This window comes from Acartia tonsa, chromosome 13, assembly GCF_053477335.1.
Source record: "Acartia tonsa isolate MP-2025a chromosome 13, ASM5347733v1, whole genome shotgun sequence".
Classification (NCBI taxonomy): domain Eukaryota; kingdom Metazoa; phylum Arthropoda; class Copepoda; order Calanoida; family Acartiidae; genus Acartia; species Acartia tonsa.
The window spans coordinates 18,413,505-18,438,032 of record NC_137272.1 but is presented as its reverse complement, the minus strand read 5'-3'; the positions used below and the strand labels follow the sequence as shown (position 1 = coordinate 18,438,032).

The window sequence follows — 24,528 nt, the reverse complement described above, 5'->3', positions numbered from 1 at the left end:
AACTTCTTGAAAATTAACAGGCTGCCAATTAGCAACTGCCGTCCCAAAATAATTCTAGCAGTTTTAAATAATATTTTTTGGCAGCACAATTTTACTGAAAATAAAGTGGTTTATAATAGAGTCAACAATAATAAAACTTTATTATATTCAATTAAAAATCAATTAATTAAAACAAACATTTTATTAAAGTTGTATAATCAAGGATGACAACATTCATTCGAGCGAAGCTCTGAAACGGTAGGACAAACGCTCATTAACACTTGTAGAATGTCAGAACTGAATAATCAGAATATAAATGGACAATAATCAAATCATAAAAGTAAATTTGTGGAAAAACTACCTAAATACAGGATAATGATTTAGGCCATACTTACATTTTTAGGACTTCATTAACATAGATATACTTATATTATAACATTGCACTTTGTTGTTCTAGGAATTAGTATTCCAAAAATCACTTTAAAGGGATAACTATATCATATAAATTTGTTATTAAAAAAGTAAAAAATCAACATGTTTAAAATGGATGTACGGTCATTCTGGTAACGATTATAGAGTTGCTATCCGTTCCGGACGCACGGGCGGACTGGCCCTAATTATAAAAAGGCTTTGCTTTTAATAAATGCACCATGCATAATTAAAAAGGATATTTAAAACACCTGTTAAAAACACACGCTCTACCTCAACAAAATTAAAATATTCTAAAATGCCATCAAAATCCAGGGATCTAAAGGGATAAGACAGTGGCCGATAAATTGATGTACATCCCCAATGATGATGCACACAATTTCCCACTCTATAGTTTATAATTTGCGATTAAAACGTTTGGACATGAAACTTCCAAAATGGTTAAGTCGAAGAATAAGAAAATTCTCCTCCTTATCCCCTCCCTCCCTGCAAAAAAAGCAAAAACAAATAATAATGTTATTGGTTTTGTATTAAAATGTATAAATTGGTGTACAGACACAGGATGAAGAGAAAAAAAGTACTGTCAAAACGGTATTAAGTATGTTGCCTGCCTAACCTTGTAGGGGACAATTTAAAAATCCATGTTTAATTGGCAACACTGTCTGTGGCAACAGCTACGGCTATGGCAGCGGCAACAGCAACAGCTACACATTTAAAGATCCAGCTCAGGCCTCAATGGAAATTTAACATATTAATGAGTTTGTTTTAAGATACTTGAATTAAGATTTTAGAAATGATTCTTACATTCTAATCCACAAAAATCAGTGGACAAATTTATAGATAGCAAACACGTTATTTGTCTTAGAGTTATGGTATTAGTACTGATCATTTTTTTGTTGAAAATTTAAACGTAAAATACCTTGATCATTTTTAATCTTTGTTATGTTTACATTAGATGAGTTTAGAGCATATTAACGTGTTATAATGCAGCTCATACCAATAACGAAATTAATTTGGGGGAAAATCACAAAACCTATACGTGTTTTTTAGCTGTCGTTGGGGGGCAACACATAGTAAAATTGACAACCTCTCCATTTGCCCCCAAAATATTATTTTAGATTTATTTTGCTTGTTGGTTATACCTTATTCCTGGTTATAATGTCTTGATTGTATTAAAGGAACGTGTGCCCAATAGTTAATGGTAATAAAATATTTTTTCCTGAAGCAGTGTTGTAACTGACCACTCCTGTGATAAAAAGTAATAATAGATACATAATAAAGAGTTGATTGAACTGTTTATATCCATCTATAAAAGTAACATGATGTGTGTATGTTTGTACCGAAGTATTTCGCTAACCGCTGAACCGAATCGCCCCTAGAAAAGTGAAAATCTTCCAGATTTGTTTGCCTTTTACTTTTTTATACTAAAATTGAAAGTAAATGCGGGAGGGGGGGGGGGTAGTCTATCCCTTGACAAGTTTCTACACCCCCAGATACATCTCCCTGAAACAGCCAAAGAGTCATCAAGTTAAAATGATCACATATAACTGAAATGTCAAAAATGGCGCACGAGCCCATCAATTTATCGGCTTTTATTTTAATTTTGAGTTTGCTGAATATTTACGTAGCTAGGTGGACACTAAGGGGGGTGTATCCACCCCCATTGACCTTAAAATTTCACTCCTTTTATTGTCTGTAACACCCTTCTAGAGTTTACTTAATTTGGGTTTAAGGTAGGTGTACAAATATTCGGGTGCATCTCGCGCAAATCCGTGGTAAAACCTATCCTTGGGTAAAACCATTTGCCCGCCACTTTATTTAGATTTTTTACTCAGATATATTGACAAGTGATCCCTTTAAAAAAAATTATTAATTCGAAACCTTTTATTCCCAGTATTTTCAGAAAATTAAGTTAAAATGCAGAAATTTTAGGAGAATATATAAAATCTATAGAACAAGGTAAATTACTATTTATACAGGGGCAGTCCGTCTCATCAACAATTCTTCAATAATTCTTCAACAATTCTTGGAAAATCACCAAACCTACCACGGTAATCGTCAGCTGATATAGCAAAAAGAAAGATGCAACTACTTCTATTATGTACTATTATTCATTTCAGACAGTATAAATCATAAGCTATCACCAAACCTCGTTAGCTTAGAATTTTAGAATTGCCGTCTGCTGGTGGAATCAAAACAAAGATTTCTTACTAAAGAATTTAGAATTAGGGAGATTAAAAAAATATTTTTAAAAACTTCTTAAAATTAAAATCTTAAAATTTTTTTCTTATCCAAAATATTTGTAACTGTTTAAAATCAAAAACAAAATATTTGAAAAAATTTTTAATCCTAAACATTTTCAAGCACTTTGTTTAACCCCCTGAAGTAGGTTAACGCAAAAGTTTCAAAATGATTCAATAACTAAATAATATCTCACTTTATGAATCTATAAAAAATTAAATAGGACAAATTCAATCAAAACAATTTGGATCTTTAAATAGATAGAAAAATTGAAAATAATTAGAAAATAATCAAACTTATGCCTAAAGCTCAAAATTAAATTCATTTTTCATTATTTATCAAACAAGGATGACAACATCTATGAGATCAAAGCTCTGATACGATAGGACAAATGGACATGAACACTTATAGAATGTCAGAACTGAATAATCAGAAGTTAAATGTATAAGAGTCGAAGCAAAATTGTTAGTAAACTTTGTTGAAAAACTGCTTAATACAGGATAATGTTTATGGACATACTCACATTTCTAGGACTTGATTATAGAGTTGCTTTGCTTATAATATTGTACTTTGTTGTCCCAGGAAACAGTATACCAAATCAATAGGATAATTAGATCACATAAAAATTTGTTATTAAAAAGTAAAAAAATCAACATAATGTGTAAAATGGACATATGGACATTCTGGTAACAATTATAGAGTTGCTACGCTCTCTAAATTGTATCTAACTACTACAGGAATCACATGCAAAGTTTTAAAACAATAGGACAATTCTAATATGCCGCCCTTTTGATCGTTTTCAATTTGTTTTACATTAATGATAGGGAAAGGGGGGACTCTGTGCTCTACAAGGCACTTTGGGGGAAATTACCCATATCTTAAATGATTCAAATGTTTGTAAGTTGTAATATTCGGAGAAGATTAGAAGTTTTTAGGTTTGATTATTGCAGTACTTATTAAATCATGATTTCAGGGAAGCTTTTTTAATTTACTTCCCTAATTCGCCACTTTCCTCCAACGTGTTTAGCCATTAGAGACAAGAAGTTGCCAAGAAAGTCAAAATTAAACTACTACAAATATTATAAAATGTATGATTGTGAAAATTCATAGCTATGTAGTTCAGAATTTTATTGCTAGGTGTCGTAAAAACCTTTTTTGAATTAAAATATGTATATGAGATAAATTTTTAAATAATCTTAAATATTTTTCAAAGTATCACAGCTATTCACTGTTTAGGATTTTTATAAATTTATTCACTCTTTAACATATAATTTACGAGTAGTTTATGATTTAGATAAAATACCTAAATATTGTAAAAAAGCTTAATTTCTGCCCATACATCTTTAAACTGGACGTGTAGGCAAACTCTGTCTATCCTTTTAGCATGGCTTTTAGTAAACAAAGCAAAAAGTGTTAAAATAATGCTTGAGTTTCGTATCAAATTCTGCCAAAAGTTGCTTTATCTCATCATCAAGTTTAAACTGGAAATCTAAGAAATCAGCTCTAAAGCATTGTTTGCCAGAATAGCCTTCCCTTGTCCCTGCTATTTATATATGTTGAAGGATTAGTAATAAAATTAGGGATTTGAAGGATAAGACGATGGCAGAGAATTTGTGTACACCCCCAATGTAACACACAAAATTACTTATGGAGATTTAAATTAGTGGTTGTAACGCTGGACTTGACACTGCACTTAATAAACTAACCAATCAAATTTTAGTAAAAGTCCCCAAAGTTGTTGAGCCAACGATAAAGAAAACGTTATTGCTAAACTTTGGGGGCTAGTGTAATAAACAGCCCTTTGTCCCCTCTCTCTCTGATAAAAATTTGTGCATCCCTAGCGTTACAGAAGGACAGACAGACAAAACCAATTATAGAGAAGCTTCGCTATCCCAAATGCCTGCATTTTTAAAAATAACAACATTTCTCCATTTTAAACAATTTTTGTAAAATAAGGAAAACTAAAATATAATAAAGCACTTGTTATATATTAAAAATTGATTTTAAATAAATAAAATTTAATTGATTGTAAATTATTGTACTTTTATTTTACTGCGAAAATTATTATTAACACAGTTTGCCCCGAAAATTAAAAAAAAATTATAGGATTAATCCATGTTTTGATGTCCGGGCTTTAAGCCTCTCGAGGCTGACACAACTGGAATCATTTTTATTCAGCCTGTTACACTTATATTCTTTTTATTTTACTATCCGCAGAATACTGTCTATAAATTCGATAAATAATTATTCTCGTATTCATTCGAATACGGTGGATAGGAACCGGTTCTCATCCATACGAAAAAAGTATGTCTAGCACCGAATTATATCCAGCTTTCTACGAATATACGAAGGCACCGGCTAAAAAAACTAGTTTTAATCTTATAATTGTACATTCTATATCCGCGGAAAGCCGTTCATAATACGATGCGAGAAATTCTATTCTTGTATTATAGATGGGAAGAATTTCACTTCTGATTTTGGTTTTGGCAATTGCCACTAAATATTTGGCAACTTCATTTGTTTCTATCGTTCACGGTAAGCCTAATTTTATATTCTAAAGATGCAACTGGACAAAGTGTGTCAAAAAAGCCACGTGACGTCATAAAAATGAGGGAGATGAGAGGAGAAGTGCATGGGAAAGAAAACCCATAAAAGAGATGGATAATCCCTCGTTTTTATGACGTCACATGGCTGACTTTTAAGTCACTGTTCAGTTACTCTAAAGACCAACAAACAACCAGTTAATAATTTTTGTTGTCTGTCAGTCTGATGGTAATGCTGTGAATTATATGCTTTATGCATGGGAAAGGTAATTCAGAGGGCCCTTTTAAAAAATGGCGAACTTGTTAAAAGATCCATCTATTCGATTAGCTTCTGTGTTTTTTATAACTTTTCGTGTCTTTTGGACTATTGGTAATGCTAGAGAGCAAATTGACAATTGAAAAAACCCTAAAAATCTACCTCTTGGTCAATATTTCCATTAAATACATTTTTCACGTTTTTATTAGCGAAGCTACTCTATAATTAACTTTTTCTGTCCATTAGTCATCCTAACACTGTACGGAAAATGTGATTTTCTCAACTGCTGTTAAAGAAGCTAAATTTTCAGTGAAGATTCCTACGACATGTACGCCACTATTCTACACATTGTTTTGTCTGTCTGTTTGTCAGCCATGCTTCACAAGACAAAAATCTTATTTTTAACAGGTTTTGTGATTTTCTTTAAGTTTATGTATAAACTCTCTTTTTTTCTCTTCTTTTTTTTAATTTTAATGATTTATTTTCAGAATGTGAATTTACCAAAGGCAAGTACAAGATAAAAGAAATAAAAGAGAGTGCTTCATCTGAAACAAATTGTAAGGTAAAAACATTAAATTGTTGTGTAACCAAGGATTCATTAAGTAAACCATAAATGTATTAACTTATGACGTTTTTTTCTCAAAGTGCATGGATTAGGAAAAAAACTACACCCCCCTCCCCCCCCCCAAAAAAAAAATCCAATTCATTACAGTGCTCGAAAGACACTTACATGGAAAGCACCAGAGTTTATAATAATCCTTAAAAAGAAAAATTAAAGAAATCTTAGAAAAATGTAACAGATATCTATGTATTTCTGAATCACCCTTTAAAAAACATCCAATAATCCTGATGCTATACTTTCTACATTCTTTTATTTCATGTGAGAATGTTGAATCTAAGCTTTTTAGATATTTTTGAAGGCTTTTACTACCAATTCAAGTGATGTTCAAGTCTTTAAAGTTTTCTATTCGATCAAAAAAAATGTTATTGATTTTTTAGGAAATTTGTGGAGAGCAAGATAATTGTTTGGTTTGGCAAATGCAGGGCAACACATGTTTGTTACAAGTGGCTGATGTCAAAAAGGTTTCCTTTTCAGAATATGGTATCAAAAACTGTAATAGAGGAGGTAAAATTAACTAAGTTCTGTTTTGTGGTAATGTGAGCGGCTTTACTCTCATCCTTAATAATTTTGTTTTAGTTTTTTTTAAAGGAAAAACAAATTTCGGGTAGTTAATTTTAAAAGCGAAGCTTTTCTATAGTTAGGGTCGGTCCGCCCGTCCGTAACGGATAGTTGTTTTCGTTAATTTAGGCATGTTAGAATTGTCCTATTGATTTCAAACTTTGCATGGTGATTCCTGTAGTGTTAATGTCCGTTTGTCCTACCGTTTCAGTGCTTCGCTTTTATGGATGTTGTCATCCTTGTTTCTTTATATTTCCAACAGAACGTTGTAACTCCTCTCCTTCCCTACAAATAGCCTTAAACCTCACTAGACCTACATTAAGCTTTCCTGTTTGTTTGCAAAATCATACTTGACAGAAATAGAGATAGAAATACTGAAACTAAACATAATAAAGAATCTTTTTTTTGATTGAAAAAAAACATCTTAAAACTTGAATTTAATAAACTAAAATATTTAGAATCTGCTCCCGCCTGTGAATTAAGCGAAGGTACACCAAATCTCGTGAGAAAAAGACTGAAGTTGAACTCCTCCCAAGATTGTAAGGAAAAGTGTGATCAAATGAATGATTGTCTAATCTGGCAGTTCAGTAAGAAAAATCGCAAATGTGAACTCAATAGGCTTAGAGGTAAAAGTTGATAATTTAAAATTAAATTTTATTAAAAGATAAAGGTCATGCAAACAAAAAGTTTATTGTCTGATAAAAAAAAGTGGGGAAAACCAAAAAATTGCTGCAAAATTCTAACTTTTTCAAAAATCCAATTAATCTGTTAATTACACCGGTACCCAAAGTTTTATGACCATATTATATAATTTGCTTGCTCAAAAACTTTGGGTACATTTGCTGAATGTTAGCCCAAAAAAATTAAATCAGCCACCCAAAGGTGCAGCTTACCTCAAACTAAGCATCTTATAGCCGTCGCAGTTACTTTAAGCCACCCTCACTTGCATATAAAAGTGCGGCCATGAACTTTTACTGTACTTTTTTTAAGCTTCTGGACAGAAGAATTCAATTTTTGGAATCAGTTACTGCAATGAAGGTAGGATTTTTTTCATGATTGTTGGTATAGACAATACCAATATCTATTTTTACTATATTTGAAAAACAAGGATGACAACATCCATAAAAGCGAAGCTCTGAATTGGAAGGACAAACGATCATTAACCCTTGGAGAGAAATCAGTTTTCAAAAAATCAGAGGAATCGGATAATTCTAACATAAAACCTTTGTTGAAATAAAGTAAAAAAATCATCATGTTTTTAATCGACGAAAGGACTTTCTGGTAACGTTTATAGAGTTGTTGCGCTTTCTAAATCGTACCTAACTGTCATAGGAATCATCATGCAAAGTTTGAAATAGATAGTTTAGTATTGTAGGTTAGGTTAGTTTAAATAAGTTTGAAAAGTCCTGCAGGGATACTGACATGTAGTTTAGGATTTGTATATTGGGTACTTTGTCAGGGAAGAGGGGACATTGGACTATTTAGTCATGCACTAGTCCCCAAATTCTTATAATAATGTTTTCTTATTCGATGGACTAACAACCTTAGGAACTTTAATTAGTTGGTTCATTTAGTTGTGTGTCCAAACGCTTCAACCGCCAATTGTAATGTACGTAAGGGGTAATTTTTTGTATCATTATTGGGGACTTACATCAATTTATTGGCCATTTTCTTATCCCTTGTCCTATAAAGCCCTGCAAGGTTTGGGCTTAGACATGGAAAAAATAGCACCATTATTTTCCATTTATCTAAAAGTAAAAGAGGTGGGGTGTCATTGCTTGATTAGATTTATAGTATAGATGTTTAACCAGTAAACTACCTAGATCACCCTGTTAATTACCTTTTTCGTCTGCTAGCAAATTGCATTGTTATCTAACCCCTTCCCTCTAACGTTTTACTCTAATGTTGCTCTAAAGCATTGACAAATTTTTTAGCTGCTTCTGAATGCTCTGACGAGGTATACAAAATATTGAATGACTCAACAAGAAGCACAGCACATGGGGTTGAAGCATACTGTGATTATGTTGACAAAACCTACAACGTGTCTGTCAGTGATGATTGGCACGGCACTGGATGGTACAGATTTCAGGAACCTGCAGGTAATAGATATTATGGTTGAGCCGCATATCCGGCTGATTTGTAATATTGGATATCCAGTAATTTTCCGGATATCCGGCGTTAGCCAGATATCCAGCCTGAAAACGGATATCCAGCATTAGAAATCAGCCGGATTTCCGCTATCCGGCCCAACCCTAATAGATATAATATATCTTGATAAGCCATCTGACCCCCTTGTTCTTAAACATTAAGACGGGATATTTTGCAGACATAACCATTGTTTATTTTTTGTTATATACAAGATCTAATTAAGAAATTGCGCGATAAATTTTAAAAATATAATTTTAAGAAAGCTAACTTAATCCTAAAAAATTAAACTATTCACAACTAACTTATTATGTGGTTCGTCATGTTCTTCACATTATACAAGTGAAGAAATTTTACACGAAACAATTTACCCAAGAAAAGCTTTATCCTAAGAATGCGCCAATTTATGCCCGACTCAAAATGCGCGTACGAAATGAAAAACAATGCCCTATGTACTTGTCTGTGGTGTACTGTCACTATTCACCTATTGGCCAATTTAGACATTATGTCTCTAGATTATCTCTATTGTGCAGGTATAATACTGGCCGAGTCTCCGCCAGGTATGGATCATTGTGGCACGTATGCAGCTGGCTGGACAAACAGCACCCTGCCAGCCAAGGAGAATGAGAGTGCGGATATTATTGTTTGTTTTCAGTGGTATGATAGTGAGTGCCAGTGGTCGTCCCAAGCCAGGGCAACCAACTGTGGCTCATACAATGTATACTATCTCCAGTTCACACAAGTTTGTTTTCTCAGATACTGTGGCAGCCAATAGTTATGAACACAAATTATTCCTTCTTTGACTTTTGTTTGAATTGACAGGACTAATGTGGAGATCCCTTTTAACCATGTATATTTTCTGATTTTGTCAAAGCGTTTAACACTGATCTATGAAAATAATAATAAGAATTAGATATTCATTTCAATACTAAGTTTCTATTAATAAGAAGCTAAATATGAATGTATATTGTACAGCCGTCTAGGATGTTTCTAAATGTGGGTTATACTTGGTTTTAGGGGATTTCAACATTATTCATGGAATCATGACTCCCTTTTTCTTATTTAATATTAATTTTTAAAGTTTAAATAACTGATCCAATACAATAAAAACCTATGAAAAATTTAAACGTATAATTTACTTATTTACATAATTTTCCCTGTTGATAATACCTAATTTTATTATCTCCAAATAATTATTGTTTATTCACATTTTTGGAGCAGGGGAAATATTCTGCCAACCAGGAAAATAGCTTAGAACCACCACAGGATATCGGTATATTCCCTAGAAAAAAAACAATCTAAGCGGTTTGCGAGGTCTTGAGTGAAGGCCAATCAAGCGTTCTTAATGAAAGAAAAGAGGTTTCGCTCCTAACCTTTTAAGACTTCCACCCCTTCCCTATAAGAAGTTCAGAATTTTTTTTTTCGGGATAGGGCATCCAACCCCCAGGGGGTACTATGTACCGCAAATTTTTTCCTAGTTAATGGGTTAAACTACATATAAAAAGTATATATTTGAAATAAATTAAATTTTCTACCATGTAGTTTATAAAATATCAAGACTTGAAAATTGTCTTTTTGTGATATAATATGCAATTTAAAAAGACGATTTTCAAGTCTTGATATTTTAAAAACTACGTGGTAGAAAATTGAAATTCTTTCAAATGTATGCCATATAAATATAGTTTAACCATTTAACCAGGGTAAAATTTGCGGTTTACTAAATTAAGTTCAAAGGCATTTCGTGAAACTACCCCTTTGTGTATCATCACTGGGTATGTAAAGCAATTTATCAGTCATTGTCTTATCACTTTAGATTTCTGGAATTAATGAGTACCGTCCCTAGAACAACACATAATATTTTTGATACAGTTTATTTGGTTGATATTAAAAAAAAATAAATGAAATATTGTTTAATTTTATCACATGAGTCTCACAGGAAATGAAAATAAATGTTGTTAATTCAAATGGGACAACGACAGGGCACCTGAATATAATATATTCCAACTGGTTCCGCTTTTCAAAATTTAACTTTACTAAATGGGGGCAAATTAATCTTTAAAAGATACTATTTTACTGTTCCAAGGTTGTTTTTACAAATAGAAGTAAATAAAAACCACCAAAAACAGATTATTTAAAAATTACTCCTTTCATTTTATATGTTTTGTGTCAAAAAAGGCAATTCAAATAAAACCCCAAAACAACTAGGTATTCATTAACAGCAACTTAAAAATTATGGGGTAAAAATTCCCAATTTTGCCAAACAAAAATCCCCAAAATTCCCCAACCTAATGAATTCTCGACAAATCTTCGACGATTTTCATGACATCGTCCAACTCGAGGGGAATTTTCTCCCCATTTACTTCTTTTGTCAGACCGATACACAGCTCCTCGAGGATAGGCCTGAAAAAATAAAGAAAACTATCATGTTAGTCCAACAATTTCAATTCTAATAATGTAATTAGTCGCTTATTGGTTCATGTAAAAAAAAGAAAGCATTTTTCAGTAGCGAAGCTACTCTATAATTTGTCGATCTGTCCGTAACGCTATGAGAGGTATAAAAAAGGGGAGCCAATATCTCCCTTTCTGTCGTAACACTCGAAGTATTAGGTTAATTAACACCCAACAGACAACCAACTTTTTGATTGCACGACTGGAAAAACTAATTATGGTCATTAGTTCCCCCTTAACTATTAATGTAACGCATCTGACATAACAACAGTAGAAACCATTTTTGAACGTCTTATGACGTAGTGTTGAGCCGAGATCAGGGTCGGTCACAGGGGCGTCCAAGCTTTTTATTTTGGGGGGGGGTAAAAATTTTTTAGGGGGGGGGTAATTCGTGTTTGGGGGGGTAAAATGGCGCGCGAAGCGCGCCGCAAATTTTTTTTACCCCCCCCAAAATTTTTACCCCGGGGGTAAAATTTGCTTGGGGGGGGGTAATTACCCCCCCTGAAATCTGTTGGCAGGGGTAAATTTAGTTTACCCCCCCCAAAATTTAACCCCGGGGTAAAATTTTTTTTTTGGGGGGGGTAATTTAAATTTTATTAAATATATAGTATTAAAAATGCGCGCGAAGCGCGCAAAATTTTTTTTATTAGAGATTTTTTATTTTGGGGGGGGGGTATTTACCCCCCCAAAATTGTTTGGGGGGGGGTAAATACCCCCTCCTAAATGGTTGGGGGTGCCTACGGCACCCCCAGGGTAGGGGTAAATTTTGAATGGGGGGGGGTAAAATGAAAAAAAATTTGTGGGTGCCTACGGCACCCCCAAAATCGTTTGGGGGGGGTAATCCCCAAGGGGGGCTTGGACGCCTATGGTCGGTCAGCTACTGTTAATATTTCTTGTCCAAAGTCATTATCATTCTTGCTATGTAACAGTGAGGAATAAGGTATAGCCAACAAGCGAAATACTTCTAAAATAATATTTGGGGGCAGATAAAAAGGTCGTCAATTCTACTAAGTGTTGCCCCTAACGACTGCTGAAAATCGCGAATAGGATTCGTGATTTTTTTCCGCATTAATTTTCTTTCTTGGTATAAGCTGTGTAACAGTAAGGTAAAAATTTACCTTTCCAATTCCAAAAATGTTTCAATAAGATCCCCATCAATAAATCCGTGACAGGCCTCGCTCTTCTTGTCACTCAAAAACTTTCTAGAAAATTATAAAAATGTTACCTAGGTATTTTGTTAAATATTTTTTAAAAATTGCAGAAAGTACACTTACAATACTAATTTCATGCCATTTAAATGAACAAAAAAAGTTTTATAACATTTTTTAAAAAAAGTACCTACCTAGTCAATAAATAATAAATTAATTTTTCAAATGCTTTGTTGACATCAAGGTGTCCCTATTCGCCAAAAGAAGACTATATGGAAAAATATAACTAAACGCTACGTATGTTTTTAAATTAAAAACCATTGGTATATTTTTTGGGTAGTTCATGTTCAACCCTACACTTCAATAGATAATTTCTACAATAACACGAGCCGTTTGCGAGATTCTAATGAAAATAAAGCAAATAAACACTATTTAATAATAATATCATAAATAAAGTCAAAAGTAACCTGTAATAAGAATGTTCAATTCTTCCCACAGATTTAATTTTCTTGGCCAACCGTCGCTGTAGCTCAGACAGGGTGTCGAACAAATCCTACAAAAAATAAATTTGTAAATATCTAATAGGTATCATATTTAGAAATATTAGTTTTCGTAAAGAAATTTCCATCTTGATTTTAACATGGATGACAACATCCATGAGTACTGAGTAGAGCAGCAAAAAAAATGATGTTGGACAAACGGACAAAGTGAGTTATGGAGCAAATAATTTTGCTCAGTGGTCATGAAAAAAAGGGGAAAATAGGGAATCTTCATTAAAAATTTCAGCCTTCTATCTAAGAGCTCGGAAAAAACAAATTTCCCCCACTCACCCCTAAAATTATCCAAAGATACTTACATAAAGTTACCTAGGAAACAAAAAGGAAAGACAAAACAAGGGATTTAAAAAGATAAGACAATAAACGATAAATTGATATATTTCCCTAATTGTAATGATGAAGAAAATTACCAGTTCTTTAGATTATATATAAATTATTTGTTAGTTAGGACTCTACTCGTTATAAAAGCACACAAAGTTTGAGCCAACAATTAAGATAACATATCTTTGTAACTTTGGGTATCAGTGTAATTAAGAGTACAATATCCCCTCTCTCCCTGATTCAAAACAAATCAACTATACATACCTGTGGTAGCCTGGTAATTAACCGGATAGATCCATGAACAGTACCTAGTAGGATACTGCCTGTATGTGGTACTGTATTATCACCCAAATGTTCCATTACCTAAAAGTACATTAGTGACCATCAGTAGCGCAGCATTAAAATATAAAAAATATGTATTAAGAACAAAAAAAGAGGAATAGGCAACTATAAACTCTCAATACTTTAAACGGTTTCTGCAGCTAAACTACTATGAAAAGTGGTTAAATCCTAGATATTAAAACAAGATTTATTTGCATGAAAACTGATGCCTTTATGTATTGAAAAAAGATGAAAAAATTAAAATCCGATTAAAATTAGTCAAGATATGGACATTCAACGAGCATGGCACTTTAAGTTACACAAAGGCGTTTTAGGAAACCACTGTTTTTGCTGTACAAATGACGAGAAAGCATAGAAAAAATAATTGGCAGAAGAAGTGAAAATTATAGGTGAGTTTTTTTTACATAAAGGCATAGGTACTAAGGTAGGTATTAACTTAATAAAACTTACCAAAGATCCATGTCTGAAGACATTAACCATCTCACCAAGATGAATTTGTCCAATCTTAAATAAAAGAAAAATTAGGTCATGTGCAGGAAACGAAGTTGCGGTTTTGTTCATATTTTCACAGTAGCTTTTCTCCTATTTCTAGTCCCTGCGGGGGGCTCTAACCCTGCAGGGCAATCATCTAACCCAACTTAACCTAACCTAAAATAACCTTTCAAAAGCTACTGTGAAAATATGAAATAAATTCCCGTCATATATGCATCTATTTTATACCTCTCTTTGTCCGACTGTCATTTTAATAAACTAAGGACAGAAAGATGATATTGATAAAGGGTAAACAGTTTTTCTTGGTGCTAAGATAAATGCCTGGATATTTGTTTTAATAATACCCAAACTAATGAGCATCTACTCTTTAAATCACTTTGATCGTCCACACATCCATAACGCTATTGAGGAAGTGTTTACATGCAGCTACAAAATGAGCCTCAACATTTCTTTTAAAGATTTTCATCATGAAAATTAATCAAGTTCTTCGCTATGAATGAATGTTTTCGACCTTACTATTAATTTCTAATTTCCTTGACAATGAAAGAATATTTACCTCAGCCATTTGTAATCTATCCTCTTCCGTGCTTGCACCAGAGTCTCTTTGACAGATATACAAGTTATTGAAGGACTCTGCTCCAAGAAATCTGAAAAAAAAAACATTTTAGCTATTTGATGGTTATCAATGTATTTTGAGTCGAATGAATATCTAAAATGAAGGATATGCCTCAAAACCGCAAACCAAAATATCCGCTGTTAGACATTAGCCACTACTCTAGCAATGTATCTATTTATTCTGTAGTCGAATATTACCTGGAAATCGAAACCTTTAGTGGTCAAATTAGGGTTATAATTACTACCCCCCCCCCCCCCTCAATTTACAAACATTTCTATCTATCCATCTATTTCTATGTGTAATGTGTATCTATTTGTCTCGACTATCTATCTATAAATATCTTACTATGCTTGCCTAACCATATGCTTATCTGTCTATCAATATATATATATATATATTATATACATATCTGTCTATCATTGTCTAACCTTTTATTATCCATAATTTCCACAACTGTAGTCCAATTAGGGTTATAATAACTAACTCAATCCCCCGCCCCCATCAAATGTCTGTCTATCTATCAATGTCTAACCTTTCATCATCCATAATTTCGACAGCTGTAGTCCAATTAGGGTTATAATCCCTAGCTACCTCTTCCAAAGAACTCTCCATCGGGCGATACTAAAATAATAAACAGTATGCAAGTTTCTTCATAACAATTAACTAAACACTATCCAGGAATATTAAGAAATTTATAAAACCCCAAAAATGATACACAAAATTATCCCCTCTGTAGATTGAAACTATTTGTTGAAAAGTTACGACATTGAAATTTAATTAGAAGAATTAAGAATATTCACAAGTTAAATGTACCCCTTCCCTCACTGATTCAATTTCACTTGTAAACCATAATGAGTAGGTCTGTTTCTACTTAAATAGTTCGAAATAGAAAGAGAACTTAAGTGTCATCTATTCTATCAATAAACCCGAAGTGTTGAGAAACCTTTGATTGCAAATCCTTTGTAAGGAAGTTTTAACTGTGCATGGCAAATAGCTGGGACTATTTATCCTTTACTGACGCGTTGTGTATCATTCTCAAAATCCCCGACAGCAAAACAGTACATAGACGTCCAAGGGGGGGGGGGGGGTAAAGTGGCGATTATCCCCCTCAAACGAATTTGGCAACCCAAATTTTTTTTCATTCCCCCCCCCCCCCCATTTAAAACCCCCCACCCAAAACCGAATTACCCCTCCTTAAAAAAATATTATCCCCCACCCAAAAAAAAAAGCTTGGACGTCTATGGATACACTTAGTTAGTACCTTTGATTTACGCTAATCCGCAATTTCTAAGTAGAGTAAACTTTATTTTACCTGTAAAAGGTTTAAACTGCGCATGATATCTCCCAGCAGAATAAAGTCTCCAGCCGGTGAAACTTTAGCAAATAGAGCCAGGATAAAATTAAAGTAGGAACACTCCAATCTAAAAACAAAATGTAATTAAGGAAGGGCCAGAGGGCGTGAAATTGGTTGCTGGTTAAGTCTGAAATTTATAAATTAACATTGTTTTATGTAGCAAGGCCGACAGAATGTCATTTGGTAAAGAGATATCCTCACCAAAAATATCATCCAAGAAATTCCCCAAAAGCGATACGAAAGGACAGATAAGGTAAATTAAATTACAAGCCTTCCAAGCCAATAAATTTTAAATATAATGTAGTAAAAATATTTTTTTTTGTCTTTTCAAAGAGAAAAAATGATATTTACTCGTTTGTTCCCTAAGCGAAATATTTAGTCCCACAAAAAGTTATTTTTCCTCAATTTTCAAACAATCCGGCAAAAATCATTGGAATGTATGTACCTCGTGTAAATCTTCATCAAATTAAAACATTAGACTAAAAGTTTTTACATGTACATTATCTCTTCTTATATTGTACTTTAAATTAATAGCTGAAATATTGGAGGCGCAGCTACTCTATAACTAATAATACCTGAGCTCCTTATCATGCGTCCACTCCCAGAGCCTGACTGTACTGTTCACTGTGGTTAAAAGTTTTCCATTGAATGGCAGTACGGTCCATACACAACCCTTTGTCTCTTTTTCAGCAACCTAATAAAATTAGAGATCAAAATATGAAAGAAAACAAGGATGACAACATCCATAAGTAGCGAAGCACAAAAAATCGTGGATGGAAATACGTAAAAGTAGATATAAAGTGTATTTATTAAAAACAAGCATAGATTCATTGGAGAAAATAAACACGAAACCTTGTTTTATTTTTAATGATGACGACGGTCAAAGTAGATTACATAAACGACATAGGCGTCCAAGGGGGGGGGGTAATGGGCCATTTGGCACCCCCAAACGATTTTGGGGGTGCCGTAGGCACCCCCAAAATTTTGTGAACAATACCCCCCCCCAAAAAAAATTACCCCTACCTTGGGGGTGCCGTAGGCACCCCTTACGATTTTGGGGGGGGTATTTACCCCCCCCAAACCATTTTGGGGGGGTAATTACCCCCCCCAAAATAAATGTTCTTTAAAAAAAATTTTTGGGGGGGGTATTTACCCCCCCCAAAATTGAATGTTCTTTAAAAAAAAATTTTACTGATAGTTTATTTTAGGATAGGTTATATTGGTTTAGGTGATTGCCCCACATGGTTAAGCAATTGGCCCCCCGCAGGGGCTAGAAATAGGAGAGAAGCTTGTGTAAAAAAAACGAAGAAACGCCCCTTAAAGAGTGTTGCCACAAAAGGGACTATACCCCAATATAGTCCAACAAGTTAAAACAGTTCTTAACCATGATAACAAAAAATTTAATAGTTTGATCATGTTTTATTTGCTTGGGCCTTTATAATGGCTAAAACCATCCCGGGGATCTATGATGTAATTGTAAAGCACTGAAGATTCCATAAAATAGATACCTAACTAAATTAAATATTTCATTAAATAATGAAAAAGAATTTCTATAGGCTATTTCTTTTGGGAGGATGTCAGGGTGTCTCAAAACTAGTTATAAAACTTACCAGGACCTATAAGACGCTTCACTTTAAAGTATAATCATATTGGTTCATTGGTTAGTGAGTTAATTGTTGTATTTTTATGTTCTAAAGAATGAGATACTACTATATATTTGAATAGTAGTGGCGCCCTTTGCATCTAAGAACTCGTGTTTTCTAAAGGGTAAAAAGGGAGGAGAAAAATAGCCTAAAACCACTCAAAGGATTAACCTATAATAGTGTGGAACCATCATGGGATCTATGTGAAGCTTTCCTAAAAAGGAGAACTCAGTATTAAAAGTAATGAAATCTGAAGCTATAGTCAAATAAACCTTACTTACTACTTTATGTTATAGGATAGTACTTATTAACTTAATAGATTAGGTAGGTGCTTTTTTTACATAATTAAATTACCCCCCCCAAAAATTTTACCCCCGGGGTAAATTAGTTTGGGGGGGGGTAATTACCCCCCCCAACAGATTTGGGGGGAGTATTTACCCCCCCCAACAGACTTTAGGGGGGGTAATTACCCCCCCCAATCAAATTTTACCCCCGGGGTAAAAATTTTGGGGGGGGTAAAAAAAAATTTCGGCGCGCTTCGCGCGCCATTTTACCCCCCCCCAAACACGAATTACCCCCCCCCCTAAAATTTTTTACCCCCCCCAAAAAAAAAAGCTTGGACGCCCCTGATAAACGATTGTCATAACAAAATGGGAAAAATTATTTTGATACTGATATCCCAAAAAAAGTTTGAAAATTGGACCAAAAACACCAAATATATGGCAAAATATGTAAAACATATAAAAATAGCCAAAAACCTTATAAAAGGCAGTCTCACCGCCATGGTTGTTTTCTTTAAACGACGGGATTTTTAATTTTGAAACTGAAAAAATTTTGAAAATCGGACCATAAACACTGAAGATATGGAGAATAATGTGAAAAAATACAAAAATAGCCTAAAACCCGCAAAATGGCAGTCTGGCCGTCATAGTTGCTTTCTTTAAACGACGGTAAACGACGGGAAATTTAATTCTTATAATTTATAACTGAAAAAAATTTGAAAATTGGACCATAAACACTGAAGATATGGTGGAAATGTGAAAAATACAAAAATAGCCTAAAACCTGCAAAATGACAGTGTGGCCGTCAGGGTTGTTTTCTGTAAACGACAGGAAATTTAATTTTGATATCAATAACTGAAAAAATTTTGAAAATCGGACCATAAACACTGAAGATATGGAGAAAAAAGTGAAAAATACAAAAATAGCCTAAAACCTGCTAAAAAGCGGTCTGACCTCCCTTGATGTTTTATAGTTAATTGTGCTCCTTAAAGGAAGCCTGCAAGAAATACCACGCTTTAACTGCTGAAAGACTGCCACAAGTAGAGCAAATACCCCAAATTTGAAGCCTTCAGCTTCTATAACAAAAAAGTTCTAGGCATTTTAAAATGATATTTTATGTACAATGAAAATTTTGAAAGAATTGCAATGCTCAAGTTGAAAACTTTGAAATTAAACTACGTGGCCTAGAAACCAAATTATAAGCTTATTTTTGTCATAAATTTAGGTTTCCAGTTACTAATTATATTTTTTCAATAAAAATACCCATTTTTATAGTCAAAATCATTAAAAAAATTTAAGTTTTACTTGCGTTGTACCGAATGTACTGTAGCCAATGAGAAGGCTGAATCAGCTTAACAACCAATCACAACTAAGCTTGTATTAGTTTACCCCTTTGTGTCCGCTATGATTTTCGTTTAAAAATGCAATTTAAATCGAATTTTTTTCATAGATTTTGACTATGAAATGTAGTGTTTTTATTGTAAAAATGTAATCGGTTACAGGCAATCTAAGTTTCTGACAAAGATAAGGTTATAATTTTGTGTCTAGGCGACGTAATTTAATATTGTTTTTTCTTTTATGAGCATTGGAAATCTTTCAAAAATTCCATTGTACATAAAATGCTATTTTGAAATGCCCAGAACTTTTTTGTTATTGAAGCTTAAGGCTTTAAATTTGGGGTATTGGGTCTTCTTGTGGCAGTCTTTCAGCAGTTAAAGCGTGTTATTTCTTGCAGGCGTCTTTAATAATGGAAATATTGTCAAAAATTTTCAGCTGTCTATCTTTAATAGGAGCCGAGAAAATCACGTTTCCCCTATTCTGTCTCAGACGGACGGAAATTTCGAATTATAGAGTAGCTTCGCTACTGAAAATAAATATGTGCTCTTACACGAGGAACATTGCCTCAACTCACCTTTCTCATACCTCCTTTTCTTAAAAAAAAGGCATTTTTGAGGCTTAGTTTAAAAAACACTTTGATATTTAAAAATATTATTTCAACTTTCGGAGAAAGAATATCAAATATGAATATTTTATTTCGAGATTGTTGAAGGTCAGCTGTAACTAACAACTGAATTAATTCGAAAAAATATCAATTTTGGGGCAACTTTAATAGTTATAATGAAATATCCTTTTTGTATGTTATCTTAAATAATATTTATTATTCATTTCGCGTGTTGTCTATACCTCATACCTAGGTGAAGGGGTAATATACAATTGTTTTAATTAACCCTTTACAGTCGGGCCCCTTGCCGCACCTGAATCAGTCGGGGGGGGGGGGGGGGGCGTTCAACGCCCCCCCTTATTATCTCAGTTCCTATTAGAGCTAGAGGGCTAAATTTTTTTGTGCAAGTCCCCTGTTTGATAATGAATTTCCGACCTTTCATAAGTCTAAGTCAATTTTCGCTTCCTTCACCCTTTTATTTAACAACCTTTGTTTTTAGGTCCTTTTTTACTTAAAAATTTCAAACGGCTGTAATTTTCTTATTTTTGAAGCTAGAAGAAAATTTGTTTTCCAGAAAATGTTTATCTTTATGTAAATTTTACATTAGAAAAATCAAAATATAAATTTCAGCGGCCGCAGCTGTACTTGGCAGCTGCCAGCCAACGCAGTCGGCGGTCGGCGGGAAAACGGCGGCGGATCTTCATGAAAATTTAATACGTTATGTAGACATGTAAGAAAAGCTTAAGTTTAAAATTTGAAGTCTCTAAGTCAAAAATTGCGGCCACAGGAGCCTTTTAAAGATTTCTGGAGACCTGGAGGATCAGGACCTGCAGGATCATACCTGGAACCTGAAAGTGACTTGAACACCTGTATTTCATATAAGGATGTACTACTAGTGGAGTTTTTAGTATTTTGGTATGATAAAATGCTTTGTTTTAGTCAAAAAAAATATTTTTGCTCTTTACCTGGATGACCCTGCCAGGTTTGCTGGCATCCTGTGCCCGCCAGGATGGAGATATTCAAAAAATTCTAACTCTCAGTTATGTGTCATACCCATACTTAAAAAGTCAAGCAGTTTGGGCTCTTCATCTTTCACACACAGAAAATGAGATAGAAAAAACCGGAGGGGGGGGGGGGCGTTCAACGCCCCCCCCCCCCCCCCCCCGACCGTTAAGGGTTAATGTTAAATGTTAAGTGGTGAAATTAATATTATTTGTTTTTACTGTTTTACCTGTGTTAATTTTCCATCAGCCCAGTTGAAAATAATCAATCTTCCAATCTAAAATTTAATAAGATTAATGATAATATCATTGAAATATTACGTTTTGAACAGTACATGTTATAACCAATAATATCACCGAACTGTTCCTACAATGTGTTCTTAATGATACAATTTCTTGATTAGAGAACTAAATCTACTATTTTGGTTATTTATTGCATCGTTATTCATCGGTATAAAAATGTACAATTATAAGATTAAAACCAGGTTTATTAGCCCCGAGATGCCGAAGGCACAGGCTAAAAAATTGTTTTAATCTTATGGTTGTATATTTTTAGGTTGTAGAAAACTGGATATAATACGATGCAGGCTATACATACATTTTCTGTATTGCTGAGAACCTGTTCTAATCCACCGGATATTATTCGATTTCGAAACGATAATAAAAATATTGTTCTTACCTTTAGTTCAGATCTTCTGGAAAAACAAGGCCAGTTCCAACAACAAAATACAATATTTTTTGTTCCTACCTTTGGTTCAGATTCATCTGGAAATACGAGGCCAGTTCCAACAACAAAATACAATGTTTATTGTTCCTACCTTTGGTTCAGATTCATCTGGAAACACGAGGCCAGTTCCAACAACAAAATACACGGATTTATCATCACCCAGCTTACAGGAAGTAATACTGAAGAAGAAAAGCAAGTTTAGTTATTAATAAAGTTACATTTTGTAGACTAGATGCGCATTGCGCAAATGTCATAGGAATATTTAGGAAAATTTCAGCCGTATTTCAAGTTAAACAGACAGAAAATCTTTTATAGACATCAGTTTTTAGGTCATACTTAAAATCAGATCCTTACAAACGATTGGAAAGGGGACTATCCACGAACGAGAGCAAGTGATTCTAAGCACCTTCCAGTAGTGATTCTAAATGTTTTTTTTAGTGAATATACTAGAGTTAGGATTAATACCTATAGTTATATCAATTTTAAAAAAAAATAAGTTTTACCGTGTTTTTATAGAAAAAAGCTTCAAGATGTTAGGAATTTTTTGACTAAATATTATTGAATGTTTTGTAGAGTTCAAACTGCTGTGGCACAAAAGAAAACTTTTTCAATGAAAAGTGTTAATTTAGATAAAGGGATGGTAACTTGTAATATTGTTAACAGTTTTATGGGTGTACTTTCGTAATTTACAGCATTTGATTATGTTATGGCGTATTATTTTATTTGAACCGTTAAACTCAACAAAACATTTGATGATATTTCATAAAAAAAACGCTTAGGTAATATTTCAAAGTTTAATTCATAGATAATCATACCTAGCGAAACTTATTTTTTAAAATTGAAATAACGATATTAAACATAACCACAATGATTTCGAAGGTGCTTTGACTTTTGTGTCAGAACCTAAATTGGGACATGGTGCATTTTATTACCCTAGGTTTGGTAACTTTATTTCACTTTTCAATAAAATCTAAAATGCAGCGGATTTTGAGAAAATTAGATTTGAAAATTTCAGATTAAATTTTCATCCCCTAGGAGTTATCGCATAATCATGACAAGAAAAGCAAATATTATTTATTTAAAATTTTGAACAACTTTGCTTTTATAAAGTCTTTCATAAAACCTCTCTATATATGATTTATTTAAGGCTGAATTTCCGTGACCTTAGCAAAGCAACTGATAAAAATGGCCATTAATTAACTCCCTTCAGGAGTAGTTTTATGAAGAACTTTATAAAAGCAAAGTTGTTCAAAATTTTAAATAAATAATATTTGCTTTTCTTGTCATGATTATGCGATAACTCCTAGGGGATAAAAATTAAAGTTGAATTTAAGTTGCCGATTGTGTACACAGTTTTTTCGGTGTTTCCTCATCCTATCTCAATATTTACTACTAGCAAAAAAAATCAAACTTCCAAAAAAATATCAAAATCTGAATGTATAAACGATTTATACATTAGGTACCTATACATTTAAAATTTTAATTTTTCAAATTTTGATATTTTTTGGAAGTTTGAATTTTTTTTAGCTAGTAGTAAATATTGAGATAGGATACACCGAGGAAACTGTGTACACAATCGGCAACTCATAGTCGGCAATAGCTGACCAAAATAATCCTTACCATTGCACAGCTTCGTTCTGGTGGAAAGTATGAACATGGACAACCTGAAATAGATTTAAATTAAAGGGAGGGTCTAAAAATATTGAGTATATCTCGTAATCATGCTTAGTGAGCGTCTCCAAAAATCTCACTTTCTCGCTCAAACAAAAACACATCAAAATAACAGTTATAACACGGAGCACTAGAAATATTAGCATTAACATAATTGGATGTTGTCATTGGAGGATTTTTTTCTCAATGCTTTTCAGTAAGAAGATTTTTTTTCTCAGAAAATCATAAAAACACGACTGAAAAAAAATATAAACAAAATTTTGTAGTATTAATGTAATTTAAGTATTATACCTCAAATGTGTTTTGATCAATGATGAGTAGATTATAAACCTCCACCTCCTCTCCCATCTGTAACGGGGTTCCGCCTTGATTGAATATATTCATCAAAACACAGGGATAGGACAGTGGATGATAAATTATTCTTCTTTCAATAATCACAAACAAAATTACACCAAAGGAGGGGGGGGGGGGGGAGTTTTGACACATTTGCGTAAACCTGGTGTATAGGCTTTATCTTTGGACTGAGAGGATAGGTTATAAAAGATATAATCATTCTTATATGATGAATTTTCCCAAGTTTTCAGATTATTTGGATAGGCCTCCTGGTTAAAGAACTGCAGGCCTCTGCAGGCAAATGTGTCAGAACCCCCCCCCCCTCTCCTCCCCCTATTAGATTGAAACTTTTTTCAAAGTCATAACTATATGTATGCTGCTTTATCCTTTCCCACCCAACAATATTAACCCTACTAATGGCAAAACAAGTTTATAAAGTGTTGGAAAATCATATATACCAGGAATAAGGTATAGCCAACAAGCGAAATAAATCTAAAATAATATTTTGGGGCAGATAAAAAGGTCGTGAAGCCTAAAAACCTACAATTTCCAAATACTTAGCTGACAAAAAAAAACTTATCTACAACTTTATAATTTAAGTTATCAATATAACTGTAAGTGTTTAAAATAAAGCATTATACTGGGTGTTTCTTCGCAACATAAAAGAAAAGGCTTATAAACTCCCAAAAACAGTTTAAACATTTATCTAAATTCAGATTATTTCCTATTTAGTATAGTAAAATTAGCTTGTGTTACTTAATATGTATCTTATTACCTCCAGATCTTGCTATCCCAGTAACCGTGGATGCTTGAGATGTAGAAATAGCCTGGGTTGATACACTGTCTCGCACTGGCTTCACGCCTCCCTGAAATAATGGA

The 24,528-nt window shown here is 33.3% G+C and overlaps 2 protein-coding genes across 5 annotated transcripts in view; one reads left to right on the top strand and one right to left on the bottom strand.

The window, feature by feature from the left end:
* Window positions 1-5,445: 5,445 nt before the first annotated feature.
* Window positions 5,446-9,610, top strand: LOC145335184 (uncharacterized). The gene is made up of 6 exons (XM_080180915.1): window positions 5,446-5,458; window positions 5,937-6,010; window positions 6,448-6,574; window positions 7,087-7,254; window positions 8,563-8,727; window positions 9,307-9,610. The coding sequence occupies exons 1-6, from the start codon at window positions 5,446-5,448 to the stop codon at window positions 9,546-9,548; spliced, it is 789 nt and encodes a 262-aa protein (XP_080037041.1). The 3' UTR covers window positions 9,549-9,610.
* Window positions 9,611-10,630: 1,020 nt separating this feature from the next.
* Window positions 10,631-24,528, bottom strand: part of pic (DNA damage-binding protein pic) — a 31,321-nt gene continuing 17,423 nt past the window's right edge. For all 4 annotated transcript variants that reach the window (XM_080145566.1, XM_080145567.1, XM_080145568.1 and 1 more), the window contains 14 exons: window positions 24,425-24,515; window positions 23,608-23,681; window positions 23,266-23,309; window positions 21,737-21,824; window positions 21,149-21,196; window positions 16,627-16,745; window positions 16,010-16,118; window positions 15,230-15,318; window positions 14,638-14,728; window positions 14,040-14,093; window positions 13,512-13,610; window positions 12,837-12,922; window positions 12,340-12,423; window positions 10,631-11,173 (listed from right to left, as the gene is read on the bottom strand). In XM_080145566.1, coding sequence (XP_080001692.1) covers window positions 11,059-11,173; window positions 12,340-12,423; window positions 12,837-12,922; window positions 13,512-13,610; window positions 14,040-14,093; window positions 14,638-14,728; window positions 15,230-15,318; window positions 16,010-16,118; window positions 16,627-16,745; window positions 21,149-21,196; window positions 21,737-21,824; window positions 23,266-23,309; window positions 23,608-23,681; window positions 24,425-24,515 — 1,191 coding nt within the window. In that variant the 3' untranslated portion in view covers window positions 10,631-11,058. The remainder of the gene's footprint in view (window positions 11,174-12,339; window positions 12,424-12,836; window positions 12,923-13,511; window positions 13,611-14,039; window positions 14,094-14,637; window positions 14,729-15,229; window positions 15,319-16,009; window positions 16,119-16,626; window positions 16,746-21,148; window positions 21,197-21,736; window positions 21,825-23,265; window positions 23,310-23,607; window positions 23,682-24,424; window positions 24,516-24,528) is intronic.